The sequence below is a fragment of the Cladophialophora carrionii genome (genome assembly GCF_000365165.1).
Source record: "Cladophialophora carrionii CBS 160.54 unplaced genomic scaffold supercont1.1, whole genome shotgun sequence".
NCBI lineage: Eukaryota > Fungi > Ascomycota > Eurotiomycetes > Chaetothyriales > Herpotrichiellaceae > Cladophialophora > Cladophialophora carrionii.
Genome location: NW_008481816.1, coordinates 656835 through 672808, shown reverse-complemented (window position 1 = coordinate 672808; position 15974 = coordinate 656835). Strand labels below are relative to the sequence as shown.

Below are 15974 nucleotides of genomic sequence, written 5' to 3'. Positions count from 1 at the left end.
GAGGCAGCTTTGCTGAACAACCGATCCCGTTATGCGAACAAGGCAAGAAACATGCCCGGCGCAGGAGCCAGCCGAATCACCTCTGGTCGGAGTTCGACAGAAAATCTTGTGGACTCTCTCCGGCTTTCAAAGCGGGGGTTGCTGATGTAACGCTCCTGCCATATATTGCTGGTTCGACCCAAAAATCAAATGGCAGTCTGTAATATAGCCTTGTTTTACGATAGCTGTTGCTTCACCCAACCACTACAGATCCAGACACACCCCGCCTCACGCTCTTTTCAAGGAGTCCACTTTCAACATGGAGCCGACAGAAGAGCTTGCTCAAGCTGCGTCCAAGCTACACGTCGCCATCCGCCAGGGCCAGCAAGACGTCTGGGAAAAGCTTCTCGCCGAGTACAACGGTACTTTATCCGACCTTGTCAATCACACAGTCAAGTATGAGAGCAGTACGAGCGTTATAAGAACGTCACTCTTGTTTGCAGTGATTTATAACCGCACCGAGGCGGTCGAAAGACTTTTAAAGATCGACGGCCTCGATCTTGGCAGTGAAGACGAGTTGAAACGCACGGCTCTCTCTTGGGCTATGCTGAAAGACGACAAGAAGATTTTGAAAATGCTACTTGATAGCCCGAAGCTGACCAAGGAAGTGCTAGAGCACCAGGACGAACAAGGTCGGACACCTCTCTTGCGAGCAATCAAGGCGGCAGATTTTGCGACGGCCCGCCTTCTTCTAGAAAAAGGAGCAGAAGTGGATGCTCCAGATGTGGACGGGCGAACGCCGTTATCCTGGGCGGCTTCTTACGCCGAAAAAAAAGCCGCCTGGCGCGGTCTCGATCTTCTTCTCAAGTACAACGCCGACCCTGAGCGGGCAGACTACAGCGGACAGACCCCAGCCTCGTTGGCATGGGCCCCAGAACTTTCACTTAAACTACTGTCTCCACGGATCCGGCGCCGCCTGGTTTTATGTTGCGATGGCACGTGGAACGATCAAGAGCTGACACAGCCCATCACCAACGTCACCAGGATTATGAATTGTCTAGATAGGATCGATGAGCGCGGGGGTCAGCGATTCGAGCAGATTCCATTCTACATTGACGGTATTGGAACTGGAAAGAGGGTTGAGAGCTATCGTGACGGCATCACTGGCGAAGGTGCGTTTTCGGGATTACACAATTGCTCACAAGGTGAGCCAGGATACTAACACTACTAGGGATCAATCTCAAAATCTGCGAAGCCTATCGGATCCTGTGCTCGGCCTATACAAGCAACAGAGATCAGATCGTTCTCGTCGGCTTTTCTCGCGGCTCTTACACGATACAGTGTCTGGCGAAGCTGATCAACGATATCGGACTCCTCCACAAAGACGTGGCTGTAACCCGCCTTCCCAAGATTTTCAAAGCATGGGCCACAGGAGATGGATCCGATCCATTCGAAGGTTATCAGCATGATGAACCTGGTCTTCAAAGGCACCACGAAGATATTCCCGAGATCAGAGAACCTGTCGATCTTAAGCGAACCTGTCAAGATCTTCTCAAGGCAGGTCTCATCCGGCGGGGAATTAAGATTCATGCCTATATTGCCTGGGACACGGTCAAATCGCTAACCAAAGGGAAATTGCCCTTTCTTGAGGAGCAACTGCCTCCCAATGTTGTTGACGCTTTCCACGCACTAGCTCTGGACGAAGAGAGAGTACATTTCCTGCCCTTCACCCTGACATGCCAAGCTCCGACTCAACTCACACAGTGTTGGTTTCGGGGCTCCCACAGCGACATTGGCGGCGGAAACTCCAACACCGGTCTAGCCAATATTACCCTTTGTTGGATGATCTCGAAAGTCGAAAAGCTTATTCAATTTGATGAGAAAGCTTGCTGCGATGTGGCGAGCGCTGGCAGAATCCTTAAAATCGACATGACCGAGGAGAATCAAGGCATTCCAGAGATTGTGGATTTGGAGACATACGACTCAATGACGAAGCGCTACAAAACTGCCAAGCTCGTGTTTGGACCTGGAGTACGCAAGCTGGGCCAAAATCCCGAGCACGAACTTATACACTTCACGGTCCGGTGTCTGCCAGAGATTCCCGGGAAGAGGTCGAGGCAAAGTAAGCCGCTGGTCGACTTCACGACCTCAAAGGTCGATCTGGAGCATGAGACCGAGGAAACGTACCAGTGGCGCCGGCGTGGCGATCCTAACACGGTGATCAAAGAGGACTGGTTTCATCCTTACGAGCGTGCCATGCTTGAAGCTTGGATAGCCCGGGACTCTACCTTTGCCCACGAGTTGAGGCATGTCTCCGGACTGGGAGAAGCTGCAGCTGGGCCGTCTTCGTCCGCGAGCCCCCAAATCAATGATCCGATCCCGCCGCGAACTTCTACGGAGAGTGGGTCGTCTTCAACGACAGACAATATGGCCAAAGAATCGATTCCACAAAGGGACTCGATTCCACCGAAAGACTCGAACCCGTCAAAAGATCCGATTCCGCCGAAAGACCCGATCCCACCGAAGGACTCGATTCCACCGAAAGACTCTGTTGTAGCTGAGTCGCAATCATCAAAAGGTGACATGGCCAAGCACCTTCCTCCAATAGAAAATTCTGCTGCCAATGTTGTGTCGCCTTCGCGGGTGATGAAAATGGGAAAGTGGCTGTCGAAAAAGTTCCATCGATTGTGAGGTTCAACGGAGATATGGCAACCTTGATGTTTGTCTTAAATTCGATTTGAGCAGATCCCGGCGTGTTCCATGATTAACACCACTGTTTTCTTTGATCGGTCTGGTTTCTCGATTTAATCTGAGTTGTCAAGGAGTTCAATAACTCGCCACCGTAGGCAACAATATGCCAACGGCCACGGCGTGGGTACAAGTAAGTATATTTCAAGAAATGCTTTTCGTAGTAGCCCAAGCCTCGTCCGCGGAACTACATATGTAATTAGCCACTTCCTACTGTAAGTACTCCGTAGCTTCAACGCAATGCGAGTAAATATGTCACGACCGAGTCGAGATCGAGTACCCAGCACATACAATGCTGTAGCCAGCCGTTCATGAGAGAAACGAGAGAAATGAGACCGAATTCAAAGTATGTTGTGTATACTTGACGAGCGTGGCACAATCGCGCATCGCGCATCACGCATCAGTCAAAATGCCAAATGCCAAATACCAAATGCCAAAATGAAACTGCACAGTCGACGCGGTTGGAATCTCTGATGTGCCACGCTCCGTCAAATGCCAAAATGAAACTGCACAGTCAACGGGGTACCGTAGGAATCTGCTTCGAGGGGTCCCTTTCTGTTGCACCTGCAAGGCCTTGGTTGGCAGTCATGTGGGAGGGACTGAGCGTTACTTCTTACTCTAAGCTTGCTGTAGTCTCAGCTTCTCGACCATGATAGAATATACAGAATCTAAACCACTGCCATCACTTTCGTCGTAATAAGGGCAGATTGCCTAGATTGCCTCGATTATACAAAGCATAGCCGTCGCAGGTTGCAGGTCGCAGGTCGCAAGGTCGCAGGATTCGCAGACGAGGTTAAAAATGTCCAGTGAGGCCCGTGGGTGGGTACTGTAGACTTATGGTCTAATGCTAATTACCAATACCCCGGTGCCAGTGGTACAGATTTGAGTTCTACATACGATGGGGCGGACGCCCGGACAGCATGTATTATTCAGTCTCGCTCAGTGTCTGCGTTGCTTTGATCATCCCCACATATGATGCGTACGTGTTGTCAAATCGACCCATTGGTCATGTTCATGGCTCTGGGCGGATCAGCTGTACACCTGTTCGGAGAGGATTTGAGTTAGGTCTCTAAGTCTACACAGTGAGACAATACTCCGTACAAAGGTAGCTACCTGCTGACCACGGCTCGACGTGCCAAGGTTCGGTACACAGCTCGATCGGGAAACACGGTGATGCCGCTCTGGCTCAGCCCATCTGTACTACAGGTCTTTCCATGAAGTCGTTAAATGAAACTCGGCGCCAACTTAATGCAAAGTACTCCGTATCAGCGGCGACATGCTAGTTTGCTCATCAGACAAGTTGCTAACCTGTTCGCACCTTGTCCTGGGCTTTTTGAGAATGGTTTCTGTAAATATTCTGGTATCGGTTGTGTAGAGCCACCGGGAGCCACATGGCGTGTTTTCATGAGACGACTTCGTGGAAAGACTGAAAGCGCCGACCTGGCTTTGACCCGACGTAGCTTAGTCATCTAGGCATTGTATCGGTCTTGTCTCACTTTTGTTTTCAACGATGTTTATCTTTTGATGCTAAGTACGCGTGTACGGCAGTGTTACGGGTCAGGATGAAGTCGTCGGAAGGACGGCATACGCAGGCCTTTTTCATGACAGCAACCGTAGACCCTTTTCATGACAGCAACCGCAGACCCTTTTCAAGACAGTAACAGTAGACCTTTCATGACAGCAACCATAGACCTTTTCATGACAAAGAAGGATATCTTGTCCATGTCATTTTCCTATCACATACGGATTGTTACATACACAAGAACAGCCCAAACCCACGAGGCCCCAAGCGCAAATCGAATGTTGAAACCTAGGGTATCAAACATACACCAAACAGCCGAAAATATAAGGCGTAGGTTCTTCTTTTCATCCCATTCCAACGCCCGCTGGCTTAATATCTGCCGTCCATGATGTTTCCTGGTGTGAGTCCTCCCGAGACTTTGGGGTTCGCAGCCCCGTTACTTGAGTCCGAGTATTTGGAAGAAGTTGTACAAATGAAAAAGATGCTGAGAGTCCCTCTTGGCTCTTCCTTCCTCCGCGAGTCTGATCTGCTTCGGTCAAGCCCCGCCGCCGAACAGACTGCTTAGGCCATTGCCCAAATTGAGGCCACTGCCCGCATCATCCGGCAGAACGTAGAACGCCAATGCAATGATGGCGTACATCCCCAAGCAGAGCAATCCCTCCAGATAGTTGGACTTTCCGTCTTGGATCAGGAGCACCACGACCAAACTGGCGAGGAAAAAGCTCACGGTTTCAAACGTCTCAAAGTGTAGCGTCATGGGCCGGTTCATGATCCAGCCCAAGACGACCAGGAAGGGAGTGACGAAAATGGCGATTTGCAGAGAAGACCCGATGGCCACACCGATGGCCAGATCCATCTTGTTCTTCCACGCGACGATCACAGCCGTGACATGCTCGGCGGCGTTGCCGACGATAGGGATCAAGATGAGACCGATGAACGTCTTGCTGATGTGGGCCTGTTTGACAATCTCGTCGATGCTGCCGACCAGGTACTCGGCGCAAGCCGCGACTAGGAGGGTGATGATGACCAAGACGATACCCGCCGCCCACGGTCCCAGAAGCTGAGGTTCCGAGTCTTCCTCTTCTTGCGCTTCAGTTTCGTCGAACAAATCGGCGTGCGACTTGAGCTGGAAGTACAGGTACGCGACATAGATAAGCAGCAAAATGATCGAGGTGCCTCGGGACAAGATCATGATATTATCTTCTTGCGCCTTGTTGTTGCTCATGACGGCGTACAGGGTGGCTGGGATGATGAGCGACGAAGTGGCGACCGTCATGAGCGAGGACATGGTGGATGCGACGGTCGAGTTGAAGCTCTGTTCTCGGTATTTGAGACCGCCGGCGAAGAAACAGCATCCCAGGACGAGGAGGATGTTGGACAAGATGCTGCCCAGCATACTGGCCTGGACGATGCGGATTTCGTTCTTCTGCAGAGCGATGATGCTCACCTACGCATGTGTTAGCCTGTCGTTTCCCTGGTGCCATGCGCACACGTGGGTACATACGATCAATTCGACGGCATTCCCGAAAGTCGCATTCAGTAGTCCTCCAATTGTCTGGCCCAGCGGCACCGCCAACTCTTCCGTCGCAAAAGCGAGCAACGCAGCCAGGGGTATGATGGCGATAAAGTTGAAAATGAACTGGAGCGCAGGCTTCCAATTCAGGATGCCGGCCAGAATACCCACCGGCACAAACACCAGCAGGACGTTGACATAGTTCGTGCGCAGGATCTCCCATGTCACATGTAGCACCAGGAAAGGGTATTTGATGAAGACATTCTCGTGTTTGTAATAGGGAGTGCCCGAGTCGGTGGTGGCTATCCTCGAGAGGAGGCCCGTTCGCTCGTTTGGATCTGCGCGGCCGTTGGGACCGCCGTCTTCGGCAGGCATGTTATTGATGTTGGTCTGAGAGGCAGTCTTTGTGAATTGCTGACGAATAGTGGTCGCAGCTAAAGATGTTTTCCGCAACGCCGCCATGTCGGGGGCGTCACATCCCAGGTTAGCTTATACTCGTTGTCTGTGGAAGAGGAGAAAGAGACTGGTGTGTACCAGGGACTGGCGCCGGAAGGGAGTGGGTGTAATATACCACCACGAGATGCACGTACCCATTCGAAGGGAACAGGGAATCGACCTAAGACCAAGGAAACCGCCTGGCGGAAAAGCGAGCTGCTAGAGTGACACGGAAAACAAAGAGATTTGAGCTCCCACGACCGGGCTTGTCCTCTCTCGACAGGTCGGAAGCAAGCTTGGATGCTTTCCTCTGGGTATCCGCCAAGTCGCTTGGCGGAAAGAGGCACTGCCGCCGTGGGAATGTGTGGTCGGGGGCGGGGGAAGAGAATGGGCTCAAGGATAGGGTCCTGAGTTGAAGTCGAATGTTGACGAGGTGCGTGATCAGAATTGTCCCTGCGATACGTCGGGGTGTGGTGAGCGGAAGAATGAGGCATGGCTGCGAGGACGACTAGCGAGGGACAAGCCAGCGACTGCTGCGAGCTTCTACTGTGGGTCCAGCAAACAGCCTATCACGTCACTCAGCACAGAGGCACTAAACAACACAGCCACTCTTGGCACGCTCGTCTCCGCATAAAATATCTCGTCATTGGACCCCCGGAGGCGTAAGGTATTCGAGAAGACAATCATCACCTTCAAGCTTGTGCTTCTCCTTGTGCCGCATCAAGAAGTGTTACGGCGCCCAAGAGAGCGCGGAGATATCCATTGTCGGATTGCCACTCCGCTGCGACGCCCAGATACAGACACCTCGCTTTCCTCTGATGAGCATCCCCTCTGGCGCTTTCTCGGAAGATTATGACGTCGGCCCGGCAGAGCAAGCGACGGGCATCGCGGCTCCTGAAACGGGGCGTATCATACCGAGCGGCCGGCGAGGCAGCGGTCCTCAGTAGTGTTGCGGCTCGTTGCAATCATGTACGGAGGACGGAGTACTAGGTAGTAAATATCGCTCAATCACAACCACGATCCGTAAGCATCAGCCTCAGCCTCAAGGACACCGAGACTCTCGTCCACTCTACTACCAGTACGGAGTACTGGGTACAGTGATATTCACCGCCGCCCGGGGTTAAGACCGTACGAGTTTCCCAGTACTGTACGGAGTACTCTCCACGAGGATGTTCGTAATTAGGCAGCGAGGTTCAGACGACGTTCTGCGTGCCTCTCTAGTACAAATCAAGCCTCGTGAGCATCACCGACTCAGCGAGGCGTCTAAATACTTCGAATGGCATTCTTCGACGATACGATTCCGAAGCCTGATATCAAAGGTGTTTATTCACAAGGAAGAATATCTCAAATATGTCACAGCCGTTGACCTCAGTCAGACGATCCGTACTCCGTCGACAGCAGGCCCGAGTTCCAATTCCTCAGCCTCAATTTCGGCTACTTTTACACCTGGTACCGTCCAAAGCTGGCGCATTGGTGCTGCTCGCCTCGAAACTGGTATTGGGCGAGCCACAATTCTTGCTCTCTTGACCAGATCGTCCTTCATCTCGTCCCATCGCTCGAGCTCTTCGGCATGCTGGAGGACCCTGTACATCGTAGTGTCGGTCTGCGCTCGCCATGCAGACCCATGAGCCTTCTGATCTTGACAGGAAACCGATCCCGCGGCCAACCTGATAGGTCTGGCAGTCTTGGCCATATGCATGAGATGCGCAAAGACATCTTTGGTCTCGGTACGCAGCTGTTGGGTCTTGTCGTCCGGCGGGGCGACTTTGAGATGGCTGGGATCCAGCCAGGAATGCTTCACAGCGCTCTGAGCAATATCGCCCACCGGTACCTTGAGTTCTCGATTTTCCGTCTTGAGAAAGCGCACAGCTGCTTGTAAACTGAGGATCTCGACTCTGAGTTGATCCGCTTCAGCCTTGAGTCTGAGAGAAGCTGATTCGTCGCCAGGTCCAAGCGGCAAACCTTGTCCTTCTGATACCCCCTTTTGTTTGACGGCTTCGAGTTCCAATCTTTGGCTGTCCCGAGACTCAAGCAGCCCTTGGTACTCGGCTTCGAGGCGCTGTAAATTCTCACTGGCCATGGCGTTTTCAGCTCGAAGCTTGGTGATCTCATCCTTCATCTCTTTCACGCCGTCCTCCTTAAATTTCGTCTCCTTTGTTCTCGATTCCAGCAATTCCACCTTGACCTGCTGTTCCTCGAGTTCTTTGTCCTTCTCGCTGATCCTGATAGTCTGTTCTTGGATTCTGAGCTTTAGCCGTGCCATTTCTTCCTGGAGGTCTTGTGACATTGCCTTTTGCGCTTTGACCTCTTTAGCGCGAACAATCCATGGCGCGGCTCGCCTCTCAAACTCGGTCGCGCCGGAGAGGTCAGCAGATTTGGTGTTCAACTCGTCGGTCTTGATCTGAAGAGCCTGCAGCCGCTTTGATAGGATCTCGAACACGTCGCCAGCGTGGCTCGCTTGCATTTCGTCTCTCTTGGACTCAATCGAGACGGCGCTTGTCATTAGTCGGATGATGCTGGAATACGAAGGCGGCTCATCGACTTCAATCTTGTTGAGCTCGTTGAACACGGCCTCTCCCACCTGGCGGACCGACTGGGTCAGCGCTTCAGCACATGACTCAGCTTCAGTAAAACTGCCCCAGCTTGACTCTCCTAGACACATGGAGCACGCTCTGAGATCACTGAGTGCGTGCAGCACCTTGCCCGCCACGTATTTGATAGTACGAGCCTTGATACCAAGCTGATCCATTTTCTTCTCGAAGAGCATGGAGTCTTCGTCGTCATCTTTCGGTGGCTTCAACCTGGCTTGCACGGCTTTGCTGAGAATCTGCGTCTGGCTTGCAATGTTGTCGCTGTAGCTCTCAACCATCGAGATCGATGCAACCAACTCCATGGCTTTGTTCTCGTGGGAATCGGAGAGCAGTTTCTCGGACATGTCGACAAGAATATCGGCCATGCGATGCAGATACTCCGGACCCTCGTGAGCCAGCTCATCCCGGCGCAGCGCTTCCACCCAGCTCGTCAACGCCTGTTCCACTGGTTCCAGCTCGAATGGCGCGCCAGCATACTTCATAAAGTCGTCTGTAGAGCACGTCGACATGAAATTCACAAATCGGTCGCACAGGGTTGCAATGAAGTTCGTCTGCTCCATGACTGCGAACAACGCCATGGGATTTTCGTGGAGATCAGCCCGGTCACGCATGCGTTCCGCCAGGACAGTCCTACACAGCTGTGCCTTGGACTTGATCCGCTTGAAACATAGGAGCGCTAGAATGGGTTTCTTGTCGAGTTCGAACGTCTCTGGAATGAAAGGCTGCAAAATTTCTAGGTGCAAGCTGGCCTGTTCAGCCCGCATCTTCCCAAGCTCGAGATCGATGGCCTTTAACTGAGTCTTCGCGGCAGAGTTCTGTAGCTTGAGGTTAAGATCCATCATCGCTCTGGACTTGCTGCTCATTTCATTTGCTTCCAGTTCGCTGATTTCTCTGGACCGCCGGAGCTCGTCAATGTCGGTCTGCAGGCCCTGTACCACATCCCGGAATTTTGTCAGTGTGTATTCCAGGTCTTCAATTGTTTTCTCTTGCTGAGCAATTTGCCGGTGCTTGTCATGCAGCAACGCTTCGCTTTCGTCCAGCTGATAGTGAAGGCGCTTTTCTTCCTCGACATGGAATGACTCAAGCTCGTCAGCCACTTGAATATGCTCCTCCAAGTCCTGAACCTGCCGCCTCAATGTTTCGATCATATTCCGGCTTTGGTCCCGTTCGGCACTCATAGTTTCGAGGATCTCATCATTCGCCTCTGCGGCCTCCAACTGTTCTCTGAGATGCTGGTTCGTCTCCTCGGACCTGTTGAGTTTGGCTGCCGTCTCCTCGTATTTTGAGGCTGTCTGTTCAAGTTCGTCAATGGATTCCTGAAGCTCCTTGATCTCGTTCTTCAAGTCTCCCTCATTTTGCTGGCTAACGTCCCTCAGCAAGATCAAGGCTTGCCTCAATCTCTCGGTCTCTCGCTCCATCTGCAGCCAGCCAGCGCTTGCTTTTTCCTCGGGACTCATGACCGATGCTAGCTCGCGGTTCTCTTCTCGCAGAATCTCTGCCTCCAATTCCAGCTCTTCATGCTTGAGCTTCAAAGCCTCCAGCTCACTTTCAAACATGTCAGCACGCTCCTCGGCCATTTCTTTGTCCAGGGTCGCAAGTTCGAGCTCTGACTCGTGCTCGGCGCTGTGGTCGGGCATTTTTGAAGCACGATTCTCTGCATCCTCGTACTTGGCCTTGAGATCTTGGATATCTTGCTGATTCGACTTGAGCTTTTTCTGCAGTGTTTGAATGATCCCTTCGTATCGCGCCGCCTTGTCCTCTAGATCTTGGACATTCTGCAATTGCGCCTGGTCTTCCTGCCTTTGCTTCTGCAACGTTCGCACCTTCGTCTCAAGTGTTTTAAGCACCTGTGCCTGCCGCGATCTGTCCTCCGCAGGGGCACTGAACCCGTTTCGTTGGGGGCCTGCGGGTTGTGAGCGTGCAGGAGGTGGAGGAGCAGCCACTTTAGGACTTGTTACATGCCTTGATGCTTCGAGCACTCCATCCTCGTTTGCATCTGGCTGGACAGGCGTCGTTGGCTCATCTTCCTCTGAAACCGGAGGCGCCAGCTGTGCTTCGAGACTGTTGGCCACTCCGTCAGTCTTTTCAGTTCGCGGCAGAGGTTTGGCTGTCATCGAAATCCTAGAGCCGGCCATGGACTGTCGTGGCTGCATTGACGTGGACTTGGACGTGACAGGTTTTACTGCACCACCTCCTATTGAGGGCCGGCTTGTATGGGCACTTGTTCTATTTCCGGCGCTCGGGGGTCCAATACTGGGCCGACCAGCCATGCTAAGTCTCGATTTTGTACTCGAGTCGGAGGTTCGTGCAGTGGTGGCTGGCGTGCCAGTACGAGGTGTCGACATACTTGAACTGGTAGAGGGCGGAGGAGGCTTGGTGGGAGATTTGGTAGGAGACTAAGAGTCCCAGATTAGCTACCAGTCAAAGACAACCGCGGATATCTTCCACATACCCTCATAGACAATCGGGAACCAGTTGCTGTGCCGGTACCACCGCTCATGAGACTCTGCCGTTTCCTCGCGACATCGGCACTGATTATACTTGCCGGTCTCGGTTTCGCGGTAGAGCCACCATTGGAACCCGAGACTCCGTTGGGCTTTGCAGTCGGGGCAGGTTGACTCAGGATCTTGACGGCGGACTCCCTACGGACGAAGATGCCATGACTGGGAGCGCAGTTGAAATAGCGCTCGCCTTTGACTGATCCATCGTTCTTGCCGCTGTCGTCGGGCAACTCGAGGCCCAGCCACTCGCCCGAGGCAACATGCAACGGCCCGATGTAGCGGATCGTGCCCTGCTTGCCGTCCTGGGTCTCAACTTTCTGGCCAATCTTGACAATAAGATCTGCCATATCTGGCACCTAGTCGCTGGGTGTAAAGGTGCATGACAGTGTCGAATATGAATGGCAGAACATGGAAGTGCTGGACTGCCGTAGGGTTGTAAGGATGGAGAGTCGGAGGGGACAAGTCAATGTTTGTCCCAGTGCATTGATTGACGCGTGATGGGCTCTGCAAGGATCGCGCCCCAAAGACACGTGGGGGCCACAACGCTCTGCGTCTGCCAGACACGTGTCATCACGTGAGATACCGAGGTGGTCCTGGCGCACGTGATACGGTCTGAATAAAATCCACGGGTGGTCTTTATTCGAGACCTTGTCCTCCTTGGTGTTACATTGGTAGGGGCGCTAAGTTCGAGGTCCACGTTGATAATGCAGTCTTCTCTAGCAGCTAACTGGGGTATATTTCATTCGCGGCTGAACCGAACCAAAGCAGTACCGCTGTTTCGCAGCGCTTCAGGCCCAAGTTCTGCCGCCCATCGCGTCGCAAGCTCGCAGGGTATCATGTCTCGGACCGAGTGAGCGTCAATGAACACGTACAAAAGCAAAACTTCTTGGTGCGATCCAACTTTAGCCAAAACAACATGATAGGCACGTATCGCCCAGGTGCTGTAACGACGCAATAATCCAAACGTCTCCGAGTCCTCCTCTTCTGTACTTTTCGTGGTAGCGTCAAAGGGTATCTTGCTGGACATAATCGCAGATAATCATGATTCCATATCCGTGTCGGGGTATCATTGTCGTTTACTTTTCCGATCAATTCAGACTTCAGCAAAGCCTAGCGTAAAGGGAGATTCAAATGGTTTCCAGATCCGTTCCCGCTGCCGGGGATCTGAGTGTGATGGTGTGGCCCAATAGGAGCCGGATATGAAGAAAAGGAATGTGATGTTGGTGGCCTGCCCGAGTCGAAACTTGCCCGCGGCTCGTGCTTCGGGGTTCGGTCTCCGGATATGCTGCCACCACTTCCGAAGGGAAATTTACTGTCTTGATAGCGTGATGGCCAGCCACCACTAACTGTAGTGTTCGAAGCATCTTCCTCTGGAAGATTGACGCCACTATCGTTCCAGAAGTGTCGGTATCCGCTTTCGCGACTTTCCATGGAGATAAGAGACGCCTTGCTGGCGTTGGAAGATGCGTGCTTGAAGAAGGTCCCTGGCGAATTGTTCTGATTCTTGCGGCTCATAAAGGATGAGATTGACGAAAGGCTGCCAGGTTTGCGCAATCGGTCAAAGATGGATGCTCTCTCCGACACCGCCGTGCTATCTGCATCAGCGAAGCTCGAACGTGACGGAGAGTCTGTGGAGTGTAGAGAAGGGGCGTTCTGTAAGAGCTTTGACTCGAAGAATGGCAGCGAGTCCTCGAACGAGTCTGATTTCGGACGAGGAATGGCGCCCTGGACGGTACTAGCATCCAATCCGTGTGGGACAAGCTGCGAGATGAGAAAGTCGATGGCGTCTTTGAGCCCACCTGCATTGTTCCGCGTATACGTGAGGACGAGGCGCCCTTCCGAAGGTCCACAGATGCGTTCCACGGATGCGGTCGCTGACTTTGGTAAACTGCTAAGCTCCGGGTTGGCATGCACGTCTACCTCGTATTGACTTCTGAACTTCTGGCGGAGCTCGGAGTAGAATTCCGGGCTGGTGAAAAATGCCTCCAACTCGTCCGACTTCTGGAAGGCGATCTCGTGGCTCTCCGGAACCATGCCCAAGAAAGCGTCGACCGCCTGCGGTACTTGGTACTCGGGACCAGAAATGGTGACAACGTCGCTGGCTAGCTCCGTATTGGGAAAATCAATCTTGCAGTTCCATTTCTTCTCCAATTCCTCAATTTCCGGAAGCCTAGCAATCAGCTCGCGGTGGTAAAGTCTGTTGATCACCACGGTCTCGGAGACGAACTCGGCGTCCTAGATTCACTCTGATAAGGACATACTCTCATCATGCATGGGTTCAATATCGCTTACAGCTTTTTCCACCATGTCCATGATCTCTTGCTTCACCAGATCCAGACTCTGCGCATTTCGGGCTGGCGTCCGGCAGATGACATTATCAACCTTAATGTCATCATCGTCTTTACCAACACCGCCACGATCCATTGCATTGGAGAATTTCACGAAGACCGAGTATTTTTTCATGATGCGTTGGATGTGCTGGCCACCAATGCCGATAATGCGTTTATGGTACTGGTCAGGAACGTGGAACGAGATCGACGCTGGCATCTCCTGCTCCACAAGATCTAATCCGTTCTTGGTGGCCTCGTACTGGCTGCCTACGACATCGATGTAGAAGTTGTACTCGTTGAAACCATCGAAAATGATCTGGACGTTGCCTGCCGCAGGAGTCAGCTATAACCAATCTCGTCTTCTGGAGGCACTCCTACTTTGACCCATGATCTTGTTGATCTTGCCGTTCTTCTTACCACTGACGAACTCCTTGTGCTCGTTGGCCAGCTCAATCTTGACTCGCATCTGATATGGAGTTTTCTTTACAAAGGGAATTTGATTGATCACCATCATCGCTGCTTTCACAGCGTCATCGGAGCCATTGATTGTGAATGTAAACTTCTCGAAGCTGATCTCGGCACCAGAGTTGGTGCAAATATCGCTGAGCATGATCCGAATGTCGTCGGGTGACGGAGCTCGAAGGGCTGGACCCTGAGAGGTATCGGGCATCATGATCCACCAGGACGCGCTGAAGAATTGACCAGCCTAAACAGTCGTCAGCATCTCGTTTTGGAGGGTCGGAAGAGGACGAGTTTCGTACGAGTGCCATGATTTCCTTCACCGTCCTCTCGACATGTAAAACTTCAGTACCTTGCACGCGGACAAGACCTCTCTGGCTACCAAGCTGAGGGAACAGAACGTGGGAGCCGTTCGTCTCCATGATCTTGCGCACCTTCTCCAGTCGGTCGAGTAAGATGTTGTCAATCTTGCTGGCAGACACCACAGCATCCTTGGAGTAGAGTTTGATGCTCATCACCAGCTCCTTCAGTTTCTGCTTTGCCTGGTTGATGCGCTCCTGTGTCTCTCCGGTTATAAAGATCTCATCTGCCGCCCGGCGTGTGGCATGAGGAGGGACGTAGCCAAAGACTCCAGGGAACGGAGGCGGAAAGTATATGGCGGTCTTGGTAGCTGACTCGATCATTTTGATGTTCTTGCCGGTTCGACCGGAAACCAAGGTGTGCATCGACACCTCAAGTTTGATTACGTCGATTTTGTGTTTGAGCTGCAATGGGTCAGTACGGGCCTGATATCAAAGTCAACGAGGAGGGGTTACAATCTGGTCGATCATCATCAGAGCGCGGGTCTTCGCATGTTCAACGCTTTCCATGTCACCGAAGATGTTGACTCGATACCGTTGGTCCAGACCGCTGTCGATCTCTTCGCTGTAGGGGGGATTGGACGCGGATGGATCAGCACTTCGGGGCTTGAGAAGGAATATGTCTGTTCCGGTGTATTTGGCACAAAGGTCAATGTGACTGAGGACACTGGAGCGAATGCCGGTCTCGGCTCCGTCTAGAATCAAGCCTGGATCAATGTCCACGATTGCCGAGCGCTTGGAGAAGTCAGCAGCAGCCAGTCTCGGGGGCAAAGGGCATATTCGTACCATCATGATCGGTGTTTCGTTCAGGATCTTTGCTCTCATCTTGAACACCAACTCTCCATCACCCGATATGCACACATTGGTCACCAGCCCTTGAGATTTTCTGTGCAGGGCTGGTCCAGCCTTTGGTTCTGAGGAGGTGACGGTAGCTTGAATGTGTCCTCCACTCTGTTCACTGATGTAGGCACATAATGAACGCAGTGTCTCCTCATTCTGCACATGTACTGGTAATTTGTGGGTGGGTGTGCCCTCGGGAGTCCCCGCTGGGAAAGTCCACCGCTGAAAAGCACCAGGACTCGAGTGTAGGATCTCGTCGGGCTCTGGACCTGCAAGGCTTGAGGCAAAGGGCACATTGAATGAAAGGTTGACAGGGGAGGCCTCGGGCGCCGGCTGAGAAACGATTCCTGGCGAGCCTTGCGGACGTCTCAATGGTTGCGACGTGGGCATGTCCTGGTGAAACCTCGACATGCCAAACGCTGCAGGAGTCATCCGTTCCCAGCCATGACGGGCCTGGCCGGTGAAGTTGCTGATCTTGTGCATCTTCGGCGATGGACGACTCCCCAAGTCATCGACGTTCGGAAGGGAGTGGGAAGGAAGGGGAGAGCTATGGTTGTTGCATCGAGAAGGTGAGAGGCTGCCGACAGAGGTTCGGGGACGGCGTGGGCGGGGGGGTTACTTAGTGGTGATGGCGGTTGTGTGAAAGTTGAAAGTTGAACCTGAGGTTCAAGTGACGGACAAGAAGCAGTTGACGGTC

General features: G+C 52.7%; 4 protein-coding genes across 4 annotated transcripts; 1 reads left to right on the top strand and 3 right to left on the bottom strand.

Annotated features, from left to right (window-relative positions):
• Positions 1–298: 298 nt before the first annotated feature.
• On the top strand, positions 299–2670 carry G647_00239 (uncharacterized protein; the record flags this gene model as incomplete). Its single annotated transcript, XM_008723642.1, has 2 exons — positions 299–1151; positions 1211–2670. The coding sequence occupies 2 exons, from the start codon at positions 299–301 to the stop codon at positions 2668–2670; spliced, it is 2313 nt and encodes a 770-aa protein (XP_008721864.1).
• A 2114-nt stretch (positions 2671–4784) lies between these two features.
• G647_00238 (calcium/proton exchanger) lies at positions 4785–6137 on the bottom strand (the record flags this gene model as incomplete). Its single annotated transcript, XM_008723641.1, has 2 exons — positions 4785–5696; positions 5754–6137. The coding sequence occupies 2 exons, from the start codon at positions 6135–6137 to the stop codon at positions 4785–4787; spliced, it is 1296 nt and encodes a 431-aa protein (XP_008721863.1).
• Positions 6138–7569: 1432 nt separating this feature from the next.
• On the bottom strand, positions 7570–11636 carry G647_00237 (uncharacterized protein; the record flags this gene model as incomplete). The annotated part of the gene is made up of 2 exons (XM_008723640.1): positions 7570–11184; positions 11241–11636. The coding sequence occupies 2 exons, from the start codon at positions 11634–11636 to the stop codon at positions 7570–7572; spliced, it is 4011 nt and encodes a 1336-aa protein (XP_008721862.1).
• A 763-nt stretch (positions 11637–12399) lies between these two features.
• Positions 12400–15760, bottom strand: G647_00236 (uncharacterized protein; the record flags this gene model as incomplete). The annotated part of the gene is made up of 6 exons (XM_008723639.1): positions 12400–13524; positions 13582–13946; positions 13998–14325; positions 14381–14842; positions 14894–15172; positions 15224–15760. The coding sequence occupies 6 exons, from the start codon at positions 15758–15760 to the stop codon at positions 12400–12402; spliced, it is 3096 nt and encodes a 1031-aa protein (XP_008721861.1).
• Between the last annotated feature and the right edge of the window lie 214 nt (positions 15761–15974).